At 39.0% G+C, this 16,067-nt stretch overlaps 1 protein-coding gene across 1 annotated transcript in view; it reads left to right on the forward strand.

Moving 5' to 3' along the window:
• Positions 1–8,855, forward strand: part of BTBD8 (BTB domain containing 8) — a gene marked incomplete at both ends in the record, with an annotated part of 92,238 nt that extends 83,383 nt beyond the window's left edge. Inside the window, 4 exons of the mRNA XM_080693076.1 lie at positions 765–852; positions 1,285–1,424; positions 4,814–7,126; positions 8,389–8,855. Of these exons, the coding sequence (XP_080549202.1) occupies positions 765–852; positions 1,285–1,424; positions 4,814–7,126; positions 8,389–8,855 (3,008 nt within the window). The remainder of the gene's footprint in view (positions 1–764; positions 853–1,284; positions 1,425–4,813; positions 7,127–8,388) is intronic.
• Between the last annotated feature and the right edge of the window lie 7,212 nt (positions 8,856–16,067).

Below are 16,067 nucleotides of genomic sequence, written 5' to 3' on the forward strand. Positions count from 1 at the left end.
TGACTTCCAGACCTTTTTATATTTAATTTTGAAATGGAGTCTTCCTAAGTTACCATGCAATGGCCTTGAACCTGTGATCCTCATTCCCAGCCTCCCAAGTGCTAGGATTATGGGTATGAGTCACTGCAAAACTCTAAATTTTTTTTTAAGTGGTACTGGGAATTGAACCCAGGGGCATTTTACCTCTAGGCTAGACCCACAGCCCTGTTTTATTTTTTAGTTTGTCTCACTCAGTTGTGGAGGACCTCACTAAGTTGCTAAGTAACACTGGCTTCAAACCTTCAATCCTCCTCTTGCATCTTCCCAAATACTGGTATTATTAAAGGCATATGTGACCACGCCTGGATAAACTCTAATTTTTTTTTCTTTTTGGTGGTATTTGATATGGAACCCAAGGGCTTTCTACCTTCGGGGTAATCTCCCATACCTATTTTATATTTTATTTGGAAACAGGGTCTCACTAAATTGCAGAGTGCCTCACCAAGGAGTCTCAGCCTCCCAAGCACTGGGATTACAAGCATGTGCCACCACGCGTGGCTTAAACTTTAACTTTTAAGAGCTCCTGACAGTTAAAGTTCTTAGAATGATCCCTAGGTGCTTTTGTTTACTTTAAAATTTCAAATATGTATATTTATGTTTTCTTGCAAACTGAGAGAAAATTTATTCCTTCCCAATTTAACAATTTTGTTTAAGCAGTAAATTTACACCAAATTATTACATATTAATATATTCTATTTTATGACTGACTGTTTTGTAATTTATAGCAGTAAAATCTCGACCTGTTTCAAGAGTCACCAATGGAACTTCCAATAAAAAAAGCATTCATGAACAAGACACGAATATCAATAACAGGTAGATCTTCACTCAGTGTTTTACCTATATACTAACTTTCCCTGAAAGTTAATTATATAAGAACTTCCAGCTAAATATTGTTAGAGTAGTTTTTCTCTTGCTAAAACTCTTAATGTAAATACAATAATATTTTAATGATTTCCTATTTATTAAAAAGCCAAAATATAAAATATTATAAAATATTTATGCAAAATTATTGATGCAAAATATTAGGAAAGTATCTTACTTTATACTTATGGCATGTGATTATACATTTCTTTATCAGAGTTGGCCTATATTTTTAAACTTAAATACTTAGAAGCATATGGTTTTTCAGTTTTCGGAAGAGATCTATTTTTATTTCTTGGGAAAAGTATATTTCATACATGAGTCTTTTAAAAGCTCATATTTTGGAATCTCATTGTAATACTGAGTGCAAATCATTTTTCTTAGTGTCCTGAAGAAGGTCGGTGGCAAAGGATGTAATGATCCAGTACCACAGGCCGTTTTGAAGAAAAGAGGAAATGGCAGTGGATGTGCTGTGGCTCAGCAGAGATCAAAGAGTGCCTCATCTACTCCTGCTAAAGCTCAAGGTAAAGCTCAGGTCGTTCTGGGTACCAGGAGTAGTATTCCTTGTGTAAATTTGATAAGTGGAACTCCAGTTTGGAACTTTTATAGCAATAATTTGCAAATGATTTCACTTATTTTATATTTATTTCACGTGATAGAGAGTCTATACTTTTACTTTTTAAACAAGTATTGTGTTTAGGGGGGTTGGATTTGGTTTTTATTGTTCTTTGTGGAAGAAATAATTAAGGGAGTCACTAGTTTATCCACATTTTTTGTCCCTTTATCGAGTATGCCTATGTTTCTTGACCTTTTCATTGTTGACTATAGCAATTCCATCTGTAAAGCCAGCACCAACAAGCTCTTAAAATAATGGTACAGTTTAGATAGCCTTAATATTTACGGAAGAGGAATTTTCCCTTCAGAATCTGCACTGTGCCTGTTGTATTTCACCATCATTTTTCAATATTTTAAGAAAGAAGAATACTGCTTAGACCACATAATTTTCTAACATAACTCATTTTTTTTTTTGTACTGGGAGTTGAACTCAGGGGCATTCTACCTCTGATCTATACCCCCAGCCCTATCTTTATCCTATTTTTATTCTTCATTTTGAAGTAGGGTCTCACAAAGTTGCAGTGTCTCACTAAGTAGCTGAGGCTGACCTCAAACAGTTGAAGAGTGCCTCTTTCAGTAGCTGAGGCTGACCTTGAACCTGCGATCCTCCAGTCTCAGCCTCCCAAGTGCTGGGATTACAAGTGTGTGCCACCATGCCTGGCTAACATAACTAACATATATATATATATATATATATATATATATATATATATGTTTTTTTTTTTTTTTTTTTTTTTTTTTTTTTTTTTTTTTTGCGGGTCTGGGGATGGAACCCAAGGGCATTTGACCCCTGACTACATCCCCTGCCCTATTTTTTATTCTTTATTTTGAAACAGGGTCTCACTGAGTTGCAAAAGACCTCACTAAGTAGCTCAGGCTGTCCTCAAACCATTTGGTTGTTTCAGCTTCCCAAATGCTAGGATTACATGTGTGCACCACAACGCCCAGCTTTTTGTGTGCATGGGGTGGGGGGGGGTGTACAGGAGATTGAACCCAGGTGCATTCTACCTCTAAACTACATTCTCAGGCCTATTTTTTTATTCTTTATTTCTGAAACAGGGTCTCACTAAGCTGTAGAGGGTCTCAGTAAGTAGCTGAGGCTGGCCACAAATCTATGGTCCTCCTGTTGTGGGCTCTTAAATACTGGAATTACAAGTGTGCAACCATGCCTGGCTAACATAAGTAAATTCTTTGTGTGTATGTGCTGGGGATTGAACCCAGAGGCATTCTAACGCCAAGCTATACCCCCAACCCAATTTTATTTCTTATTTGGAAACAGTCTCACCAGGTTGCTGAGAGCGTCGCTCAGTTGCCAAGACTAGCTTTGAACCTATAATCCTCCTGTCTCAGCCGCCCAAGTACTAGGATTAGAAGCATATACCACCATGCTTGGCTACATAACCAATTTTTAAATTACTTTTTCTTATGCACTGAACATTCACATATGTGAAAGAGTTCATAAAATTCTAAAAAAAATTTTGATTTATATTAGGAAGGTAATACTGAAAGTCAATTTTAAAATAAGGCATAGAGCCGGGTGTGGTGGCGCACGCCAAGTAATCCCGCGCAGAGACAGGAGGATTGCGCAGGTTCGAAACCAGCCTCGCTGGCTTAAGAGACCCTGTTTCAAAATAAAAATTAAAAAATAGGTCTGGGAGTGTAGCCCGGAGGTAGAAGGGTTTCCAGGAACTCCAGTACCACCAAAACAAATAAAATAAGGCATAGAAGATTATTCATATCCTAATAATAGCTAAAAATTAAATATTTAAAAATATTTAATAGGGCTGAAAGTATGTCTCAGTGGCAAAGCACTTGCCTAGCATGCACAAGATTCTGAGTTCTATGCCTAGCACCTCAAATAAAATATTTGATCCAGGCGGGGTAGCACACGCTTGTAATCCCCGCACTTGGGAGGCAGAGACAGGAGGATCGTGCAGGTTCGAAGCCAGCTGCGATGGCTTAAGAGACCCTGTTTCCAAATAAAAATAATATAAAATAGGTTTGGGAGTGTAGCCCAGAGGTAGAAGGGTTTCCAGGAACCCCAGTACTACCCCCCAAAAAGAATAATAATAAGTAAAGTATTTGATAATTTTTTATTTGGCCAGTTCAAATGCCTTTCACTACTTTAAACAGTATAAACAAATTGATTCTCAAAATTCCTCATTCCCCCTAGTCAACAATTCTGATTTCCCCTGAAGATCTAAGTTAACTAATGAACTGCAATACTAATGATCTGGTTATAAAAAGTAAAATGGAGCCAGGCGTGGTGGCACACCCTTGTAATCCCAGCATTTAGGAGACTGAGACAAAAAGATCCAGGCTGACCGAGAGCCTCTGCTACCTAATGAGGTCCTTTACCACTCAGTGAGACTCTGTTTCAAAATAAAAAATAGAAAATAGGGCTGGGGTATAGCTCAGAAGTAGAATGCCCCTGGGTTCTATCCCCAGTACCGCAAAAAAAAAAAAAAAAAAAAAAAAAAAAAAGAGTAAGGTTTTAAGCCAGTTGTGGTGGCACACACTTGTAATCCCAGTACTTGGGAGGCTCACAAGTTTAAAGGATCATAAGTTTAAAGCCAGGCTCCATAATTTACTCTGTTTCAAAATGAAAAATAAAGAAATGTAAAAATAAATAAAAACTGAAAATAGGACTGGAGGTATAGTTCCGAGGTAGAATGCCCCTATGCTCAATTCTCAGTACCAACGAATGAATACATTTTAAAAATAAAAATAAGTAAAATGGTTTTATACATGTTTGAAGAAAGAAAAGGAACAGTTTCAATAATTTTCTTTTTTTTTTTTTGTTTAGCTTGCTTTTCCCTTTCAGCTGTGTAGAACAGTCTGCCCCTCTACCCCCAAATCATCTAAGGGAAGTCCTTTGTTCTTTTGGTATAAGAAAATCAGTTTGCCCTATTTTTTTTTTTATTCTTTATTTTGAAACAGGGTTTCATTAAGTTACAGAGGGCCTCACTAAGTAGCTGAGACTGGCCCGAACCTCCTGACTCAGCCTCTCAAGTCCTGGGATTACAAGCATACGCCACCCTACCTGGCTTAGAAAATCATGTATTTCCACCATCATATATTTATGCAAATCCAATTTTGGCATAAGGATTAGGGCTCTTTACTTGAGGAGAAAAGATGCAATTTTAATCATTATTACTAATTATTAAATACTAATAATTGTGTGTACTATAATTGATCATAGATATGTTACCTTTTATTTATTTTTAAAGTAATTTAAAAACATTGAATTTCACTCAAAATTGGAGAGTATATTATATTTTGAACTTTCTTTTCTTAGGATCCCAGGGAGAATCACCAAATTCAGTGAGATCATCAGTCTCTTCAAGGCAGTCTGATGAAAATGTGACAAAGTTGGACCACGGTACAACCACAGATAAACAAATACTTAAGAGAAAAATCATCAAACAAGGACACGCACCTTTGCCAAAGGTTAATACAAAAGTGGTATCAGTGCCTAAAATCCTAAATCAGTCAAAGAAAAGTGAAACTTTACATAGTAAAGATCCAAAACAAAAAATGCATCCTGGACAGGTCATGATGAAAACTCAGACTTCTTCTCAAAAACTTTTAAAGAGTGAAACATCTGTTGTCCAAAAAAATGTACTTCATGGTGTCCATGATAATAACAACAAGGACAGTGTTTCCGAACAGAAGCCTCTTAAACCTCTAATTAACCTCACAGCTGAAACCAGCGGCACAGAAACACGCCTGCCGTTGTGCAGACCTGACCCACAAATACCAGTGAGCAACCAAGAGAGGGACGAGTTGGCATCAGAATGCCAAAGTGCTGCAAAGCGGGATAAGTCAGTAAAGCATGAACCAAAACCAAAACAGGTTTGTTCTGATAAAAGTGAAACAAAACTTCTCAGTCACAAAGATGCAAACCATTGCAGTGCAACTAAAATATATTGTCATTCTGATGAGAGTAGTAGTGCAGATTTAAAATCATATAGCACCACTGTTATGAAATCCATAGTTTCAAACCCAAACGAAAACTCCTTAAACTCGAATCCAACGCATGATTTCAACTCAACAAACACAGAGCAAATCCTTTTAATATCAGATAGAGAGAAACAAGTAGGGAGAAAAGATGCAAGCTTGAAATGTGTGAAAGATGTTTTGCCTTGTGTTCCTGAAAGGACAAATGGTACCTTAAACTCTGTTCAAGATGACAGAGAATCTAAAATTCATGTCCAAGAACCAACAATTCCTACTCAGTTGTCTAACAACTCTGCCACGAAGGAAGATAAATATGCTACAGCAGACTCAGACATTTCCTCCAAATGTTTTTCAGAACAACCATCAGAAAAAATTTCTCCTAAAAATATGGACACATCAGAAACTCCAGAGAACCATGAAATTCCAGAAGCTCCTTTCATGGGTCACTGGAATTTGAGTGCTGGTGCGATGCATCAGAGAGAGAGCCCTGAGTCCGACACTGGCAGTGCTACCACCTCCTCTGATGACATAAAGCCACGGTCTGAAGACTATGATGCTGGAGGTTCTCAGGACGATGAAGGGTCAAATGACAGAGGTATTTCTAAATGTGGTACTATGTTGTGCCATGATTTTCTTGGAAGAAGTAGCAGTGATACTAGTACTCCCGAAGAACTGAAAATATATGATAGTAATTTAAGGATTGAAGTAAAAATGAAAAAGCAAAGCAGTAATGATCTTTTCCAGATTAACTCAACAAGTGATGATGAGATTCCGAGGAAAAGGCCGGAAATTTGGTCTCGATCTACAATGATCCACCCTAGGGAAAAAGAAACTACTCCACGAGGAAGTGTCCAGTTTGCTCAGGAAATAGATCAGGTTTCTTCCTCTGCGGATGAAACAGAAGACGAAAGATCTGAGGCTGAAAATGTCGCAGAAAACTTTTCTATATGTCACCCAACTCCTCAGCAGTTTCAGGGAATAATTAACTTGGCTTTTGAAGATGGAACCGAAAATGAAAGCCGTGAGTTTTCTTCAACTAAAAAGTTTAAAAGGTCAGTTTTACTTTCAGTAGATGAATGTGAAGAATTGGGATCGGATGAAGGGGAAGTCCATACACCCTTTCAGCCCTCTCTAGATTGCCTTTCACCTTCTGATGTTTTTGTTGGTGTTTCTCATGAACATCAAGGAAGGACCCACTATTCCAGATTCCCACAAGAAAGTGATAATGTCTTAAAGCGTAAACAAGATAAAGGCAATTGTGTGTATAAAGAGAATACTCTTTTGAATCTTAGTTGCATTGACTTATCAAAAAAAGATAAACAGAATGCTTCAGCCATTGACAAAAAGAACACAATAGATGTCCTGTCCAAAGGAGACAGGCAGCTTTTTTCAGAAGAGAAAAAAGTAAACAGTGGAAGCAACATGGATAATGACTTTCAGCAACATGGAAAGTTGTTGGATAGTGATTTAAAGTCTCAAGAAAGACCATGTCATTTGGAGCTTCATCAAAGAGAACCCACTTGTGACACACCAAAGAACAGCTCTACAAAATCTCTAGACTCCTTCCGGAGCCAGGTTCTGCCTCAGGAAGATCATGTGAAAGAGAGCCATTCTACAGCCTCCGAAAAAGCTAATATTGCTGTATCTGCAGGTAATGTACAGAAGTAGAAATGCTAAATGCATAAGAAAATAAGTTTATAGACTTTTCAAGTTTTATGTAGCCTTGAATGTTATATTTTAGGTAGGTAGAATAATTAGTTTAGCAACAGTTTCAAATTTTTAATGAAAATTCAAATTCCTTAATTAACTAGCTATTCATCTTTATTGTTCACTTAAAATTCTAGTGAAGAATTAAAACCTAGCAAAAATTTTGGTTGTTTTAGATAGAGGTAACCTACTAGATTTTACATGAAAAAACAAAGATAAAAACTTAGTTTGTTATAATTTAGTTATTTATGTCTAATTTAACATAAGATTCTTAACTATTAGGAATTTTATTATACATTGGATATAATTTATGGACTTGATAGTATATATCTAAGAGGGCTGTGCAATAACTATAATATGTAACTAAAAGCACTGAACTATTTTAACAACTAGATTATTACAATTTATATACATTTTACAGATTTTAAGACTTTCAGGATCAATATAATTCTATTCTAAAATTTTCAAATAAAAAGTTAAATTTCCTAAAAGAGATTATATTTAGAAGCATTGATAATATATGAAAAAAGCCCAGGCTTACTTCATATGCTTTGGTGATTTCCTGTCTGATTGTTTTGTGTTTTGTCTGCCTTATAGTAAGTCAGAGGAATGACCCACATTTGAAATATACAGTAGTGGCTGACTGAGTCACTATTGTGTATCATAATTAAGAAAAAAGGGATCAATAATCCCTATTCAGCAAAATCATAAGAATAGGAAATCTTTAAAAGTTGTACTTTTTGTTTGTCCTTGCTTGCATCCCCCTTTGCATGTGCAATATACAAATAAGCCTTTAGATAAAATGTATTTATCCCCTCCCTTTTGGAACTGACTTGCTTTAAAAGTCATCATCAAATAATTATGTCTTTTTTTCTCCTTAAGTTTCTATTGTAGTGAATTAGATATATGTGCACTTTCTATGTTTATGTTTAAATAATTTGTTATTTTCTGTATACGTTTTCAAATTATAGAGAATTATTGTTAGTTGCCTATGTTGATTTTGCTGCTAAACATTACCCTTGAATTTTTTAACACAGAAAAAGAAATGACTCGGAAATGTTGTCAATTTTGTATAAATGTTATTTTTCCCATTTTGTGTTTTGGGGGGGCTATCACTGTTATATTGTGTTAATACCGTTCTACAAAACTCTGAAGGGTACCCACATGTGCAATTTTTACATTGTGTAGTATTATGAATTATTTCAGGAAACATAGATGGTTGTGACACACTGGCACAAACCTGCATGTATGACCAGCGGCCTTCAAAAACCCTCTCTCCAATATATGAGATGGATGTAACAGAAGCGTTTGAGCAGAAAACGGAATCAGAAACACAAGTTACAGATACGGGTTGTGAAGATAATGAACACTTTGCAAAACAGGACTGGACCCTCCTAAAGCAGCTGCTCTCTGAACAGGATTCAAACTTAAATATTACCAATTCTCTTCCTGAAGACCTAAATTTAGCACAGTATTTAATCAGTCAGACACTCCTTTTAGCACGAGATAGCTCAAAACCTCAGGGCATGGCACATGTTGACGTCTTGAACCCGAGTGAACTCTCCTCTCCACTTGATAATTCCTCAGCAAGCATCTCCATGGCCAGCTTCTCCTCCGAGGAGTGTTCACCTCAAGGGGAATGGACGATTCTGGAACTGGAGACCGAGCATTAAGAGTCCTAGTGGTTGGAAAAAATTTTAAACTGTGCCACCCCTTTATTTTTGATGCATCTATATTATACCTAAATTATAATTGCATTAGCCAGATATAGACTGTCCTTAATATGGAGGGAGTCTTTCCAATTTATTGAGGTAAACATAGTTTATTTATTCATATGCTATCACATGTAGGAAAAAGTGTTTTTATAAAGTTTTTGAGCATGGTTTCTATAATTATTAGAGAAATTAGAAAAATTGTAAGGAAAACCCTTCAGTTTTTCTTTCCTACCTGATCATTTGTTCATTTGTTTATTATTCAGGAATTTAAACTGTGAATGCACACGTAGATTAATCCTTTTACCCCCTTACTTTTTGCTCTGCATATGGTACCATAGTAACCTAACAATTAAAAAAAAACTAACTGTGCTTGTGTCGGTTTCTATAGAGTCGATCTGGATATTTGAAGTCAGGGTGGGGTGGTGTAGGCTGAGAGCTGAGCACTGGGAAAGAACCTCTGCTTTCCCATCAGTTCAGGTCTAGGAGATGGTGAAAACAAGGACATCTCAAGTTTTACCTTGTTAATAAGACATGGGATTTTCTATATTTGTCTTTTGGGGATATATGAGGAGAAAGGCATCTGCCTCTGTTCAAAAAGAGTGGAGGAACTATCCATCTTTTCTATGTAGAGTCCCTTACAGTTAATCACTCTCTCTTTTGCATTTCATGTTAGGGATTTTTTTTTTTTTCCCGGTATTGGGGATGGAACCCAGGGGCATTCTACCTCTGAGCTACAGCCCCAGCCCTATTTTTTACTCTTTTTATTTTTGAAACAGGGTCTCAGTGAGTTGCGAAGGGCCTCACTAAGTAGCTGAGGCTGTCCGTGAATTGCGATCCTCTGGTCTCCGCCTCCCGAATGCTGGGATTACAAGCGTGTGCCATCACGCCTCGCCCTCATGTTAGGGATATTTTTTAAAGTGCTCCAGCACTAAGCTGATAAATATTAACTTAAAAATGGGTACGTATGGCAGTTGGAAAGTCACTGGGTTTTTTGTTTATTTTTTTTTTATGGTACTAGGGATGGAACCCAGAGGCAATCTACCTCCAAGCTACACCGCCCTATTTTTTATTATTTATTTTGAAACAGGGGAGCACCTCATTAGGTAGCTGAGGCTGGCTACGAACCTGCCATTCTCCTGTCTCAGTCTCCCAGGTATGGGGATTACAAGTGTGTGCCACCACTCTAGCTACTGGGTTTTAGTTATATGTACATTATTTCTTTTTGTTTAGTTTTTGTCTATAGATTTTATTTTATCTTATTTTTGCAGAAATTGGGGTGGAACCCAGGGCATTCTGCCTCCAAGCTACACCCCAGCCCTATTTTTTTTTTTTTTTTTTTTTGGCAGTACTGGGGATGGAACCCGGGGGCATTCTATCTCTGAACTACACCCCCAGCCCTATTTTTTAGTCTTTATTTTGAAAAAAGGTCTCACTGAGTTGCAAAGGGCCTCACTAAGTAGCCGAGGCTGACCACGAACCTTCAATCCTCTATCTCAGACTCCCAAGTACTAGGATTATAAGTGTGCACCACCACACCCAGCTTTGTCTATAGATTTTAGCTCCATATTGTTGGATCCGATTATTTTTCTCTCTGCAATTTTGGTAGAAAGACAAAGATAAAACTGGGCATGGTGGCACACTCCTGTGACCCAGTACTTGGGAGGCTGATAAGAGGATCACAGGCTTGAGACCAATCTCCACAATTTAGTGTGATCTTGTTTCAAAAAATAAAAAGGACTGGAAGTATAGGTCAGAGGTAGAAAGTTCCCAGGAGCACACACAAAAAAGAAAAAGGATGGAAGGAAGAAGAAGAGAGGAAAGGAGGAGAGGGAGAGAGGCAAAGATGAAAAAAAAAAAACCACCTGTCTACAGAATGCCACTGGGAGTGAATACTTTGATATTGGGGGCTATTGGCCTTTAGGATAATGGGACTTAATACATTAGCCTTGCTCGGCAAGGTGATACATACTTGTAATCCCAGTACTTGAGAGGCTGAGACAGGAGCTTGCAGATTCAAAGCCACTCTCAGCTACTTAGTGAGGCTCTCCACAACTTAGACCCTGTTTCAAAATAAAGAATAAAAATAGGGCTGGCGATGTAGCTTGGAGGTAGAATGCCCCTGGGTTCCATCCCCAGTTCCTAAAAGAAAAGCTCTCAAAACTTTATAGCTAAATTATATAAACTATGTCAAATAAATCTTTTAGGATAGAATTTTTCTAAATTAGCAAAGTTTTCAACAAATGATTGATAATCTGTAAATATTGAATAGCAACCACCATCTTAATGCACAGTCATTTGTTCTGAACACCATATGTTATCATGAGGTACTAATCTGTTGCACCGTTTTCCATGCCTTTTTTTTTTTTTTAAAAAAATAGAAGGTCTAAGCCGGGTGTGTTGGCACCCACTTGTAATCCCTGCGCTTGGGAGGCAGAGACAGGAGGATCGCGCAGATTCAAAGCCAGCTGCGCTGGCTTAAGAGACCCTGTTTCTAAATTTAAAAATATACATATATAAAAAAGGGTCTGGGAGTGTAGCCTGGAGGTAGGGTTTCCAGGAACCCCAGTACCACCAAAAAAAAAAAAAAGCTCTATGCAAGGGAACATTCATTTGAGAACCCAGGGGCTTCTTACCACCCATCTATATGCCCAGCCCTATTTTACTCTTTATTTAGAAACAATGTCGCTAAACTGCTGAGAGCCTAAATTGCTGAGGCTGACTTCACACCTCAGTCCTCTTGTCTCAGCCTCCCAAATACTGGGATTACAGGCTTACACACCATACCCTGCTTAGTTTTAAATCTCAGTAGACAATTTCCATGCTTCTGGAAAATAACCACCTGTAATGCAATAAGTAATCATCAAAGTTGTTTTTTCAGTAGTTAGGCAACATAACCATATATGTTTCAGAGAAAAAACTGTGCACAGGAATGAAGATGACCTGGCTTGGAGAAGCACGTTGACAGGATGTAGTTACAGTAACTTTTGTCAACCATAGGAACAAGGAATGGAGAAGGATTTGGAAACAGGCATTAGGTAGTTTGAGATTACAGGGTGGCTAGGCGTGGTGTCACACACTTTCAATCCCAGTACTTGGGAGGCTGAGACAGGAGGTTTGCAGGTTTGTGGCCAGCCTCAGCAACTTGTGAAGCCCTCTGCAACTTAGTGAGACACTGTTTCAAAATAAAGAATAAAAAATAGGGCTGGGGGTATAGATTGGAGGTAGAATGCCCCTGGATTCCATCCTCAGTATTGGGGGGGGGTGGATGGGAAATGATAGGATTTCTTGAATGATCAGATGGGAGAAAATGGGAGTTTTTAAACTTCTATCAGAAATAACATTCATTCTCTTCATCACGGGCCTGAACTTTGTTACACCTGGGGCTACAAAGACAAGCGGAGAGAACTTTATCCTTGCCTTGAGTATCTTAGTTGATCAAGGGGAAGAAATCATTTTTAAAATTCCCAAATAGTGAGCTAGCATGGTGGCGCACGCTTGTAATCCCAGCGATTGGGAGGCTGAGACAGGAGGATCGCATAAATTCGAAGCCAGCCTCAGCTACTGAGTGAGGCTCTCAGCAACTTAGTGAGACCCTGTTTCCAAATAAAATATAGAATAGGTCTGGGAGGATAGCCCGAAGGTAGAAAAGCCCCTGGGTTCCACCCCCAGTACCACCAAAAAAAAAAAAAAAAAAAAACTACTGATCTTGTGTCATAAAGCTCTGTGCAAAGTATAAATGGTGCACGAAGGAGGGAGGAATGATGGCAGTGTGCTGAGATAGCTCTTTTCCTCTCTGAGGAGTAGTTGAAATTCACAAAAGGAAGGTGCACCCTTGTAATCCCAGTGCTTGGGAGGCTGAGGCAGGAGGATCGCAGCCAGCCTCCGCTACTTAGACCCTGTTTCAAAATGAGAAAAAACAGGGCGGGGTTTGGGGGTGTGGATCAGAGTAGAATGCCTCTGGCTTCAACCCCTGGTACCACAAATAAAAAATAATAAAAAGAAGATGAAAACCCTTGGCAGGAAAAGAGCTGAGCGGAGTGAGGATTTCCGGCTCTCCACAGGAGTGGAGAGCAGAGGGACCGGCTGGGAGAGTGGAGTGAGGAAGCTGGGCGGACGCCCAGAGAGGAGCATGGTCAGACTTGCCCCTTAGAGGGTGGAGTGGCTGGCTGGGCTAGTGAGAGCCCACCGCGGAAAGCGCAGACCGGGCAGTGTCCGCGGAGAGAGGAGTGGATGCAGTTGAGAGGTCTCAGAGGTGCAGCTGGGAAAACTTAGACTGGCTGTGGGACTGAGAGGAGTCGTCATCTGACTTCCTGACTTGGCGGCCCGGGTGGCTGGTGATGGCATCAGCCAAAAAGAGAGGCAGCCGTGGGAGTGAAGCGAAGTTTAATTGGGTGCACGAGTTTGAGGTGCCTGTGGACACCAGGCAAGGGGCTGAGGACACGATACTGTTAATAGTAAGAAAAAGAAGATCCTAGAAACACTGCAAAAGGAAAGTTCAGAAGTAGGAAGCCATGGTGCAGAGAAGAGTGATAAAGGAGGTGCCAGGTCAGCTTTATCAAATTTACAACGTTTTTTTTTTTTTTTTTTTTTTTTTTGTAAGAGTGTGTGTGTGTGTGTGTGTGTGTGTTTTACTGGGAACTAAACACAGAGGCATTCTACTTCAGAGCTACACTCCCCAACCAATTTTATTATTTGGAAACAGAGTCTCACTAGGTTGCTGAGGGCCTCACTAAATTGCTAAGGCTGTCCTCAAATCTGCAATTCTCCTATCTCAGCCTCCCAAGTACTGGCTACACCCCCAGCCCTATTTTTTATTCTTTATTTTTTAAACAGAGTCTCACTGAGTTACAAAGGGCCTCACTAAGTAGTTGAGGCTGTCAACGAACCATGATCCTCCTGTCTCAGCCTCCCAAATTCTGGGATTACAAGTGTATACACCATGCCCGGCTTTAATTTTATTTTGAAACAGGGTTTTACAGCCAGGCATGGTGGCTCGCACTTGTAATCTCAGTACTTGGGATGCTGAGACAGTAGGATCATAGACTCGAGACTAGCCTCAGCAACTTAGCGAGACCCTGTTTCAAAATAAAAAATAAAAAACAATTTGTGATCTATCTCTTCATACTTTGGGTTGTTTCCTTTGCTGTATAGAAGCTTTTCAAGTTGATTTGATTTATTGATTCTCAATTTTATTTCCAGACCTTTAGAATCTGTACTAGTGCCTCCATTTTTGAGAGTTGGTTCTATGTTTTCTTGTAGTTCAAGTGTCTGGTCTAATTTCTAGGTCTTTGATGTATCTTGAGTTAACTTTTGTTCAAGGCGAGACATAGGGGTCTAATTTAATTCTTCTCCACATGGATATTCAGTTTCCCCAACACTGATTTTTGAGAAGGCTTTCTTTGTCCCAGCATGTGCTTTTAGCATCTTTATCAAAAATCAACTGACTCTAAATATGAGGGTTTGCCTCCATGTCTTCTGTTTATTCCACTGGTATATGTTTCTGTCTTTGTGCCAGTGCTATGCTGCTTTTGTTACTATAGCTCTATAGTGTAATTCAAAAACAGGTATTTTGATGCCTCCCACATAGTTCTTAATACATATGATGGCTTTGGTTGGCTACTCTGGGTATTTTGTTCTTCCATATCAATTTTAGGGTCTTCTTTTTTCTTTTTTGTGGCACTAGGGATGGAACCCAAGGGCATTCTATCTCTGAGGTATACCCCCAGCCCTATTTTATTTTTTATTTTTATTTAGTGTATGTGTGTGTGTGGGGGGCTACTGGGGATGGAATCCAGGGGCTTTCTACCTCTAGGCTATACTCCCAGACCTATTTTATATTTTATTTGGAAACAGGGTCTCACTAAGTTGCTGAGAGCCTCACTAAGTAGCTGAAGCTGGCTTCTAACTGCGCAATCCACCTGTCTCAGCCTCCCAAGTATGGGGATTACAAGTGTGCACCACCATGCCCCGCTTATATATTTTTTATTTTTAAATAAGGTCTTACTAAATTTCGGAGGACCTCACTGGCTGTTTCAGCCTCCCAAGTACTAGGATTACAAGTGTAAGCTAACAAGCCTGGCTTAGGGTGATTTTTTTCTAACTCTGTGACTATTGACATTGCTATTTTGATAGGAACTACATTGAATTTATAGATCACTTTTGGTAGTATGGCCATTATGACTATATTTAGTCTGTCTATCCAAGAATATGGGAAGTCTTTCCATCTTTTAAGGTCTTCTTCAATTTTTTTCTTCAGTGTTCTATAATATTTTATTTATTTTTATATGAACCTACGGGCAGTTTACCTTAGAGCTACACCTCCATTGCCTTATTTTTGTTTTGTTGTGTTGTGTTTTGAAACAGGGTCTCACTATGTTGCTAAGGCCGTCCTTGAACCTGCAATCCTCCTGTTTCAGCCTCCCAAGTACCGGGATTACAGGTGTGTGCCGCCATGCCCAGCTCTGTTCTTTTTAGATAAAAACATTTTTGGTGCACATTTGTAATCCCAATACTTGAGTTGCTGAGACAGGAAGATCACAGGTTCAAAGCAACTTAGCTCCCTGCAACTTACTGAGACCCTGTTTCAAACCAAAAATAAAAATAAAGCAAGGGGGGTATAGCTCAGAGGTAGAATGTTCCTAGGTTCAACCCCCAGTATAAAACACACACACACACAGAGCCATTTTAGAACACTTGGAAATAATGAATCAAGGACCATTGAAAAAGAGACAGGAGAGCTGGGTGCTGTGTCGGGCATTTGTAGTCCCTGCTACTGGGGAGGCTGAGGCAGGGGGAATCACTTAAGTGTAGGAGTACGAGGCCAGCCTTAGCAATATAGCATGCCCCTGTCTTAAACAAAACAAAACAAAACAAAACAGAGGCAGGCAGAGGTGAGATCAAGCAGAAAGATTACCTGCTAGATACAGGACATTTCAAAGAACTTCAGACTTGTTTTTTATTTTGTATTTTGAAAAGGTATTTCGCTATATTGCCAACGCTGGCCTCAAACCTGTGATCCTCCTGTCTCAGCCTCCCAGGTACTGGGATTGCAGATGTACACCTCCACACCTGGCTGCACTTGCGGTTTTGAATGTAACTGCAGCACTGATGTATGTGGGACAACGGTAGAAGGTAAAGCTGGGAAAGTGCAGCCAAACCAAAGGATTATGA

The sequence above is a fragment of the Muscardinus avellanarius genome (genome assembly GCF_963383645.1).
Source record: "Muscardinus avellanarius genome assembly, chromosome: 3".
NCBI lineage: Eukaryota > Metazoa > Chordata > Mammalia > Rodentia > Gliridae > Muscardinus > Muscardinus avellanarius.